Here is an 11,042-nt window from a genome sequence, read left to right on the forward strand (position 1 = left end):
GGTTGTAGGCTCAGCCTCTTCTCATTCTGGACATGGTGCTCTACACGGGAGTTAAGGCGCACGGGAGGAAGATGTGCCTTGACTGGGGCTTGACTGTTAGGTGGCGGGGAGGTCCGGGATGGAAGACGGTCCCTTGAGAGTGGAGGTAGGGTGGGGCACAAAGTCACAAGGGCAACTCGGCCGCTGTAAGCAAATCCTTTTCCTTTGTCCACTCCTCACCTCCGTGATTTTGGAGGAGTTGCAGACTTCTGTTCACTGGATACTTAGTTCTAAAAAGCTGCATTGGATTACGTCTGTTACGAGTGAATACCTAACCCGGATCAAGGGTGATGATTATATCCTGGCCACACGCTCAGGAAGTTTTCTTTCAGAAGACAGATGTTGAAAAAAGGATTTTGAGCAGACTATCCTTTTTATCTTCTATTCAAAATACTTTCCTTCTATTCAAGATACTAAATATTTTTGGCCTTTTAGGCAGATAGGGAATTTTACTTAAAGAGTCAATGAGCAGAGGGGTGCCTGGGTGGCTCAGTCCGTTAAGTGTCCAACTTTGGCTCAGGTCATGATCTCGCGGTCTGTGAGTTCATGCCCTGCGTCGAGCTCTGTGCTGACAGCTCAGAGCCTGGAACCTGCTTCGCATTCTGTGTCTCCCTCTCTCTCTGCCCCTCTCCTGCTCACACTCTGTCTCTCTCTTTCTCAAAAACAAATAAACATTAAAAAAAAAAAGTCAATGAGCAGAATTGATGGGCGGGCTGGAGGCTGAGCTTCCGGGATATACAACCTAGGTCACTGTACAGGGTCTGGAAACTGGTGCCCCTTTCACAAAAGCCCTGCCCCCCTCGACCCTGTCATCACAGCTGCCTTCACTCCATTCTCTCCTGGGTCTCCCATTTCTGGGTTGTACTCTGGGTTGGTCACATGACTTCCTTAAGACAAGGAAAGCTCTAAGACGACAAATGGCACCCATGAAGATTCAAAGGGAGCAATACCCTGATTACGGAATGTGACCATACATATAGGTTTAACTGTCTGCTTAAAATGCTACTCGGAAATTGTCAGCGCTTCTCTTTCTAATGGTGGCTTTTTTGTTTTCTGTTTGTTTCCCTTTCCAAAAACAGATGCCCACTCCTCTCCCTAGTTTTGTAGAGATGATATAAAAATGATCTTTGATGGTCTAGCTCTGTTGAGGCCCCTGCTAATCCACTTCCTTTCTTAACACAGCTGATAAGTGAAGGCCTTTTCTTTTTTTTAAATTTAAATCTAAGTTAACATAGAGTGTAATAATGGTTTCAGGAATAGAATTTAGTGATTCATCACTTACATATAACAACACCCAGTACTCATCCCAGCAAGTGTCCTCCTTAGTGCCCACGGCCTGTTTACCCATCCGCTTACCCACCCTCTCTCCAGCAGCCCTCAGTTTGTTCTCTGTATGAGTCTCTTGTGGTTTGTCTGCCTCTCTGTTTTCATCTTCTTTTTCCTTCCCGTATGTTCATCTGTTTTGTTTCTTAAATTCCACTAGTGAAATCATATATGTTTTTCTCTGACTGAATCTGCTTAGCATAATAACTCTAGTTCCGTCCATGTTACTGCAAATGGCAAGATTTCATTCTTTCTGATCGCCAAGTAATATTCCATTGTATATATACATCACATCCTTATCCATTCGTCCGTCAGTGGACGTTTTGAGTTCTTTCTATAATTTGGCTATTGTTGATAGTGCTGCTGTAAACGTTGGGGTGCATGTGCCCCTTCGAATCAGCGTTTTTATATCCTGTGGATAAATACCTAGGAGTGCCATTGCTGGGTTGTAAGGTAACTCTGTTCAATTTTTTTGAGGAAACTCCATACTGTTTTCCAGAATGGCGGCACCAGTTTGCATTCCCACCAGCAGTGCAAAAGGGTTCCCCTTCTCCACATCCTTGCCAACATCTGTTGTTGTCCGAGTTGTTAATTTTAGCCATTCTTACAGGTGTGAGGTGGTATCTTGCTGTGGTTTTGATTTGTACTTCCCTGATGATGAATGATGTTGAGCATCTTTTCATGTGTCTGTTAGTTATCTGGATTTCTTCTTTGGAAAAGTGTTCAATCTTATGTCTATTTCTTCACTGGATTATTTGTTCCTTAGGTGTTGAGTTTGATACATCCTTTATACATTTTGGATACTAATCTTTTATTCAATATGTCATTTGCAAATATCTTCTCCCATTCCATCTGTTACCTTTTAACTTTGTTGATTGTTTCCTTCACTGTGCAGAAGCTTTCTATCTTTATAAGGTCCCAAAAGTTCATGTTTGCTCTTTTTCCCTTGCCTCTGAAGACCTGTCTAGTAAGAAATTGCTGTGCCCTGTTTTCTCCTCTAGCATTTTGATGGTTTCCTGTCTTACATTTAGGTCTTTCATCCATTTTGAGTTTACTTTTGTGGATGGTGTAAGACAGTGGTCCAGATTCATTCTTTTGCATGTCACTGTCCAGTTTTCCCAACACCATTTGCTGAAAAGACTTTTTTCCAGTGGATAATCTTTCCTGCTTTGTCAAAGATTAGTTGGCCATCCATTTGTGAGTCCATTTCTGGGTTCTCTATTCTGTTCCATTGATCTACGTGTCTGTTTTTGTGCCAGTGCCATACTGACTTGATGACTATAGCTTTGTAATACAGTTTGAAGTTGGGAATTGTGATGCCTCCACTTTTGGTTTTCTTTTCCAAGTTTACTGTGGCTATTTGGGGTCTTTTGTGGTTCCATACAAATTTTAGAATTTTTTTTTTTTTAATTTTTTTAAATTTATTTCTAAGATAGACAGAGACAGCGTGAGCAGGGGAGGGTCAGAGAGAGAGGGAGTCACAGACTGAAACAGGCTCCAGGCTCTGAGCTGGGAGTCAGCACAGAGCCCGACGCGGGGCCCGAACCCACGAACCACGAGATCATGACCTAAGCGAAAGTCGGACGCTTAACCGACTAAGCCACCCAGGCGCCCCTAGAATTTTTTTTTCTAGCTCTGTGAAGAATTTTGGTATTATGTTGATACAGATTGCGTTGAATGTGTAGATTGCTTTGGGTAGTATAGACTTCTTAACAATATTTGTTCCTCCTGCGGTGCCTGAGTGGCTTAGTCAGTTAAGTGTCCGACTCTTGATTTTGGCTCAGGTCATGATCTCATGTTTCATGAGATTGAGCCCCACATTGGGATCTGTGCTAACAACTTGGAGCCTGCTTGGAATTCTCTCTGTGCCTCTCTCTCTGCCCCTGCCCCACTCGCACTCTATCTCTCTCTCTCTCTCTCAAAATAAATAAATATTAAAAAGCAAAACAAAACAGTATTTGTTCTTCCAATCCACAAGCAGGGAATGTTTTTCCATTTCTTTATATTTGTTTTCTTTCATAAGCTTTTCTTTTCATGAACTTTTTATAGTTTTCACCATATAGATCTTTTCCCTACTTGCTTAGGTTTATTCCTAAGTATTTTATGGGTTTTGATGGAAGTGTAAATGGGATCGATCTATCCCTTGATTTCTCTTTCTGCTCCTTCATTATTGGTGTATAGAAATGCAACTGACTTCTGTACATTGATCTTATATCCTGTGACTTTGCTGAATTCAGGTATCAGTTCTAGCAGCTTTTTCATGATGAATGCCTGTTCCCATCAGAAGCACTTTATTACAAAGAAGCAAGCACAAAAAAGTCTGCAGAGAGAAAAATCCTAGGTGGTGGAGTTCTTCAGGCTCACTTGGCTTCATATGAAAGGCCTCCTAGGGGGCGCCTGGGTGGCTTAGTCGGTTAAGCGTCCGACTTTCGCTTAGGTCATGATCTCACGGTTCCTGGGTTCCAGCCCCATGTCGGGCTCTCTGCTGACTGCCAGCTCAGAGCCTGGAGTCTGTTTCAATCTGTGACTCCCTCTCTCTCTGACCCTCCCCTGCTCATGCTCTCTCTCTCTCTCTCTCCTAGAAATAAATAAAAAAAAAAACATTAAGAAAAAAAAAAAAAAAAAAACATAAAAAAAAAAAAAAAAAAGAAAGGCCTCCTAGGACTGGGTTCTTAGAGGCTGCTCCTCTAGGCCAGCAGCCAAGTTTCACGTCTTGCCCTGCACAGGAGGAGCTGGCACATGTCAGTTGGCCACACGTCCCTTGGCCCTGGCTTACTCTCTCCCCCCATCACCAGCACTCTCACTTGTGGCTTCCACTTGTCCTGTGGCTGCCACTTGCTGTGACTTCTTCAACAGTATATTTTCTAGGGTTCTCCAGAGAAACAGAACCAACAGGCCACAGATAGAAATCTCCATATAAGGAGATTTATCATGGGAATTGGCTCCAAATCCCTCCCGTGATTATGGAGGCTGAGACGTCCCACCATATGCTACCTACAAGCTGGAGACCCAGGAAAACCGAGGTAGGTATATTTCAGTCTGGAGTCTGAAGGCCTGAGAACCAGGACCTGCTGTCTGAGGGCAGGAGATGGATGTCTCAGCTCAAGAGAGAGAATTCTCACGGGGCGCCTGGGTGGCTTAGTCGGTTAAGCGTCCGACTTTCGCTTAGGTCATGATCTCGCGGTTCGTCGGTTCGAGCCCCGCGTCAGGCTCTGTGCTGACTGCCAGCTCAGAGCCCGGAGCCTGTTTCAGTCTGTGACTCCCTCTCTCTCTGACCCTCCCCTGCTCACGCTGTCTCTCTCTCTCTCCTAGATATAAATAAAACATTAAAAAAAAAAAGAATTCTCCCTTCCTCTACCTTTTTGTTCTTTTAGGGCCCTCAACAGCCTCGGTGGTGACGCCTATCCACACAGGTGAGGGCAGCTCTTCTTTACTCCATCTACTCATTGAAAGGCTATTCTCTTCTGGAAACACCCTCACAGACAATCCCAGAAATAATGTTTTACCAGCTATCTAGGCATCTCTTAGCCTAATTAAGTTGATACATAAAATGAACCATCATAAACAGCTCTTCAAGGTGAGATTCAAGCAGCTTTCAACATCTTCATTCTGTACTTGCTCAAGTAAATACAAACTGGGGCCCCCGCCTGGCTCTATCAGTCAGTGGAGCATGTGACTTGATCTTGGGGTCAGGAGTGCAAGCCCCACGTTGGGGGTACAGATTACACACACACATACACACACACATAAATAAATAAAACCTGTATCATAACAGTGAAGTGTGTGAATCTGTCAGGGAAGTCCAAACTCTATAAAATCATTAATTAAGTGGAATACTTCAAATCCCACACATGCAAGCACCTTTTTGTTGCACCGTTCCAAAGACGCCACAAAAATGTCTCTGTTGGGGCACCTGGGTGGCTCAGTCGGTTAGGCGTCTGACTTCGGCTCAGGTCATGATCTCACGGTTCATGGGTTCAGGCCCCGCATCGGGCTCTGTGCTGACAGCTCAGAGCCTGGAGCCTGTTTCAGATTCTGTGTCTCCCTCTCTCTCTGACCCTCCCCTGCTCATGCTGTCTCTCTCTTTCTCACTCTCTTTCAGAAACAAATAAAACATTAAAATTAAAAAAAAAAATGTCTCTGTCAAATTTGATGTTAAGTTGCCTCTGGAATTCCAGAATGTGGCAGCGATTATCATCTTGAAAAATCATCTTAAGTAGCTTTCATACTGAGATCACCCTAGGATCGGGAGACTGTAGTAGGTAGTGTTATGTAAAAACAGATGACTGACATTGAGAAAGCTCAGTAACTGTTGTAAGATATCTTGCTGTGTTTGCAGGAATACCAATTATGAAGGGTGTTTCTTTTTGCAATAATTAAAATAATCTCCTGAGAAACATAGCTAAAATAACAAGTATCTGCCAAGTCATCCAGCCTGTTTGGCTAGACCTGAAGTGAACACCAAGGTCAGACTTCACAGTGCCTTTTAAAGCTATCAGATTGTCAGTGATGAACCAGTAGCAGACTGGTTTCATCTCCAGGTCTAATACGATGGGGCTGGAAGCAAACATGAGGCATTTATATCCTGCTTGATGGTGTCAATCATTGAAAACCTACACCTCCTTTTCTTCTTTTTTTGTTGTTTTAGTTTTTGTTTATTTTTTTAACGTTTTATTTCTGAGAGAGAGAGAGACAGCATGAACAGGGGAGGGTCAGAGAGAGAGGGAGACACAGAATCTGAAACAGGCTCCAGGATCTGAGCTGGCTGTCAGCACAGAGCCCGATGCGGGGCTCAAACCCACGAACCGTGAGATCATGACCTGAGCCGAAGTCGGATGCTTAACTGACTGAGCCACCCAAGCGCCCCTATTTATTTATTTTGAGAGAGAGAGAGAGGGAGCAGGAGCAGGGGAGGGGCAGAGAAAGAGGGAGAGAGAGAATCCCAAGCAGGCCCCACACTGTCAGTGCAGAGCTCAACCTCATAAACCATGATACCACCACCTGAGCCTAAACCAAGAGTCCAGCACTTAACCAACTGAGTCACCCAGGAACCCCATCTACATTTCCTTTTCATGCTATTGTATGAAAACCAAAATAGTGCTCTTGCAACATGTGTTTTTAAAAGGTTTATCGAGGTATTACATACATACAGTAAAATGAACACCTAAAAGAAGGTGTTCTTTTGGGGTGCAGTTTTGACAAATACATAGTCACGCAACCACCAGAGTTGAGATATACAGCATGTTCTTTTTCTTTAAGTTGTATTTGTTTTGACAGAGAAAGAACGTGCAATTCGGAGAGGAGCAGAATCCCAAGCAGGCTCTGCCCTGTCAGTGTAGAGCCCAATGAGGGACTCAAACTCACAAACCGTGAGATCATGACCTGAGCCAAAATCAGATACTTAACCGACTGACACACCCAGGTGTCCCCAATATACAGCATTTTCATCACTTCAGATGGTTCCTGGCACACCTTTCTCGTCAATCTTTACCCCCTAAACTCAAACCCTGGTAACAATTGACCTGATTTCATTCCTCGAAATTCACCTTTTCCAGAAAGTGGCCTTTTGTGTCTGGCTTCCTTCACTTAACATGATGTTTTTGAAATTCACCTAGGTTGTGCCACGGGCATTTGAAAAAACGATTACATAAAATTCCAAAATATAAAAGAAATATAATACATCTCTCTGGGGGCGCCTGGGTGGCTCAGTTGGTTAAGCGTCTGAGTTTGGCTCAGGTCATGATCTCACAGTTCGTGGGTTCGAGCCTCGCGTCGGGATCTGTGCTGACAGCTCAGAGCCTGGAGCCTGCTGCAGATTCTGTGTCTCCCTCTCTCTGACCCTTCCCTACTCACCCTGTCTGTCTGTCTGTCTCTCTCTCTCTCAGAGATAAATATAACATTAAAAATTAAAACAAAATACATCTCTGTGCCTGACACCAAATGTCAACCGTTCCTCTATAAGCATTTTGAAGTGTCCCTGTTAAAATTAAAGGCTTTTGTGTGTGTATCTTAATGATAATACTGTAATTCCACTTCAGGTAAAATTTTTTGGCAGGCCAATTTAAAGCAGATCGTGCGTACCTTCTACCTTAGCGCATTTGAAGGCATAGACTCTCTGGGGCTCCCGGATTCTGAGCCCGCAATAGCAGCAGCCCCCTGTCATCACTGAAGGAGCTCAAGGGGGCGGGGCCGCGTCGCAATCGCAGCGAGACGCATGCGCGGAGAGGCGCACGGTCTCGCTTGCCGTAGTTCGCCTTTCCACGTGGGCGCCTCGTCGTCATGGCGGCCGTCCGGAAGCCAGTGCTGCTCGGGCTTCGAGACACTGCGGTGCACGGCCGCCCCACGGGGCCGGGCGCCTGGACTGCTAGCAAGCTGGGCGGCCTTCCGGTGAGTGGGGCGCCGGAAGGCGCTGGGGTCGGCGGGAGCCGGTGAGGGAGCGGGCGAGGTCCCTGGGCCGACCCGGGCCTGAGCGCTTACCTGTCATCAGGACGCCCTGCCCGTCGTGGGGGCGCCGAGGCCAGTGTGTGGACGTTGCAGGCAGCCTCTGGCCCTCGTCGTGCAAGTGTACTGCCCGCTGGAAGGCTCCCCGTTTCATCGGCTGCTGTACGTGTTCGCGTGTCCCCGCCCCAGGTGCGGCGGCGGCGGCGGAGCGCGCAGGTAGGCGGGGGAGTTCGGAGCGGCCTCCCGGATTTTAAGTGAGGTGGGTGGGAGCTGGGGGCCGCACCCGCCACGCCGGGTGGCCGCACCAGCTGGCTGGTGATCTGCGTTGCACCCTCACTGCCGTTTATTTTTACCCTGAAGCTGGAAGGTGTTCCGCTCCCAGTGCCTGCAGATGGGAGAGAGAGAGGCGCAGGACGCTCAGGTAAACCGGTTGTGACCAGCGTATTATCATTTGCTGTAATTTGAGGGTGTTTTCCAGAATGTCGTTTAAGACACACTTTAAGCAGTGGTCTTTGAAGTACATTGGAATGGTTTTTGCGCCTTTCTGAACCATGAAGTGCAATCTTCTTAAGATTTTGTTCTTGTTTCTTTTAATGTACACTGAGGGCCTTGAGGCGTGTAACTCGCTGATGTTTCTGTTTGGGGAAAAGTATGGATGTATATAGTTATACGGTTGTGTGTGTTTATAGTACATATGTTTACTGTGATATGTGTACATGTATATAAAAAACATATAATAAGAAAAAACCTGAATGTGTTGATATCAGAAAGTAAGGCAAGTTGGTAGCTGCAGAACAAAACTCAGCTTCCCTTTGCCTCAGATGTCACCTTATATATACACTGAGTTCTTAACACGTGCCAGGCATAATACCAGTAGTATCAGGAATGAAAAGACTAAGATGTGGTATCTGCCTGTATTTGTCAGGGTTCAGTTACAGGTAATAGAAAAGCACAGAATTTTGGGGCACCTGGGTGGCTCAGTCGGTTGAGCGTCCAACTTTGGCTCAGGTCATGATCTCACGGTTCGTGGGTTGGAGCTCCGCATCAGTCTCTGTGCTGACAGCTAGCTCAGAGCCTGGAGCCTGTTTCAGATTCTGTGTCTCCCTTTCTCTCTGACCCTCCCCTGCTCACGCTGTCTCTCTCTCTCTCTCAGAAATAAATAAAACATTTAAAAAAAAATTTTTTTAAAAGAAAAGCACAGAATTTTTAAAGTTGAAACAGAATTAGGTTTTTACTAACGTTGGATAGTCTGGAGGGGGTGACTCCAGGAGTGACCTCCGGAAGGACACCTGAGAACTGGCCTTTTCAGGAGCTGCTGTACCACCTACAGTCAGAAAGCTGAGATGTGGTCTGGTGAACTGGAAGATGCCTTTGTCAAATCTTTTGCCTCCAGATCCTTGCTTTATATCCAGATATATAGTCTATGTCTATGTATAGACTTTTGCTTCATGGCATCTCTCTTCATTCTGTTTCAAGTTTATGTCCCCCTAGTGGACCTAATTAAGGGAACCCTGATTATACCTGGAACCCTGACCACTAAGGAGTCTGGGAAATGTAGTTCTTTCCTGCCAGCTTCTGCAGTACATGAAGCACAACTGAAAGAGTTTGGAATAGATGGTTGAAGAAACCACTGTGCTACATTTGCCACGCCGGCCCTGAAGAGGGAAGACAATTTTCTGCCACCTCCAACGTGGTTTTGAGTGAATGGGGTCCAGAAAGTTGAATCAGAGTGTGCAAGAGAAGAAGGTGCTGGTGTGAAGGCTCCCTCAGGAAAGTGAAGGGATTTGTAGCTCAAGCCAAGGGAATAGCTCACCCAGGTGAGCCTGGCCTTCATTCGCTGATATTTTTCCAGAAACAGGAAAACGGCCTTGCAGCTGAGGATTGGTGTGAAGGTGCGGATGACTGGGGAAGTGACAGTGAGGAGGTGCCACCACCACAGCTTACCGTGGATTTTGGAAATGATACCCACAGTGCCAGAGACACGGACTGTACCGCGCAGCTCCAAGAGCTCCACCTGCAGGATACTGCCGTGGGCGCTGCTCCTCCTGTTTCTCCCGGGGAAGAGATGGCCTTGCTTTCCCAGGCGCCACAGTTCCTGCCCTACTACATGTGTGTTGTCGATGAGGATGACTACGGGGACTTTGTCAGTCTAGACCATGCTCGTAGCCTTCTGAGGGAATATCAACAGAAAGAAGGAATGGATATGGAACAGTTGCTTTCCCAAAGGTGAGAATGTGTGCTACTGAGGGTGACAGGTGACTTGACCGGGCAGCTGCCATGGTAGGTGCCCTTTGGTTTGATTCTGGTAGTTGGGAAAACTTTCAGGCAGAACTTGCGTGTGTAGGACCTTTCTGTTCACTTCTCTTGGATGAGAAAGGGGAACAGAGACAAGGGATCTTACCAGCCCTGGAGGTAGCTTGAAAACACTATGCTCTGTTTATAAGTACCCTCAAGAAAAGGAACAAAGAAGTTAAGGTTGCCAACTTTTATGGAAGAGCGTGTGTTTACTATCTCTTTATTTTCTGTGTGTGTGTGTGTGGGTTTTTTAATGTTTATTTATTTATTTTTTTGAAGAAGTAATTCTTTTTTTTTAAATATTTTTATTTATTTCTAGGAGAGAGAGAGACAGCGCGAGCAGGGGAGGGTCAGAGAGAGAGGGAGATACAGACTCTGAAATAGGCTCCAGGCTCTGAGCTGGCAGTCAGCACAGAGCCCGACGCGGGGCTCGAACCCACGAACCGCGAGATCATGACCTAAGCGAAAATCGGACGCTTAACCGACTAAGCCACCCAGGCGCCCCAATGTTTATTTATTATTGAGAAACAGACCATGAGCATGGGAGGAGCAGAAAGAGGGGGAGACACAGAATCTGAAGCAGGCTCCAGGCTCTGAGCTGTTAGCACAGAGCCCGATGCGGGGTTCGAACTCAAAAACCGTGAGATCGTGACCTGAGCTGAAGTCAGCCGCTTAACTGACTGAGCTACCCAGGCCCCCCCCCCTTTTTTTAATTTTTAAAAATATGTATATATTTTTTAATATTTTTTATTTATTTCTAGGAGAGAGAGACAGCAGGGGAGGGTCAGAGAGAGAGGGAGATACAGACTCTGAAATTGGCTCCAGGCTCTGAGCTGGCTGTCAGCACGAGCCCGACGCGGGGCTCGATCCCATGAACCGCGAGATCATGAACTAAGCCAAAGTCAGACGCTCAACCGACTAAGCCACCCAGGCGCCCCAATATT

General features: G+C 46.1%; 1 protein-coding gene across 1 annotated transcript in view; it reads left to right on the plus strand.

Moving 5' to 3' along the window:
- Nucleotides 1–7,633: 7,633 nt before the first annotated feature.
- Nucleotides 7,634–11,042, plus strand: part of PDCD2L (programmed cell death 2 like) — a 25,299-nt gene continuing 21,890 nt past the window's right edge. Inside the window, exons 1-4 of the mRNA XM_077754664.1 lie at nt 7,634–7,749; nt 7,850–8,019; nt 8,164–8,224; nt 9,656–10,029. Of these exons, the coding sequence (XP_077610790.1) occupies nt 7,642–7,749; nt 7,850–8,019; nt 8,164–8,224; nt 9,656–10,029 (713 nt within the window). The 5' untranslated portion in view covers nt 7,634–7,641. The remainder of the gene's footprint in view (nt 7,750–7,849; nt 8,020–8,163; nt 8,225–9,655; nt 10,030–11,042) is intronic.

This window comes from Crocuta crocuta, unplaced genomic scaffold, assembly GCF_008692635.1.
Source record: "Crocuta crocuta isolate KB4526 unplaced genomic scaffold, BGI_CrCroc_1.0 scaffold121, whole genome shotgun sequence".
Taxonomy (NCBI): Eukaryota; Metazoa; Chordata; class Mammalia; order Carnivora; family Hyaenidae; genus Crocuta; species Crocuta crocuta.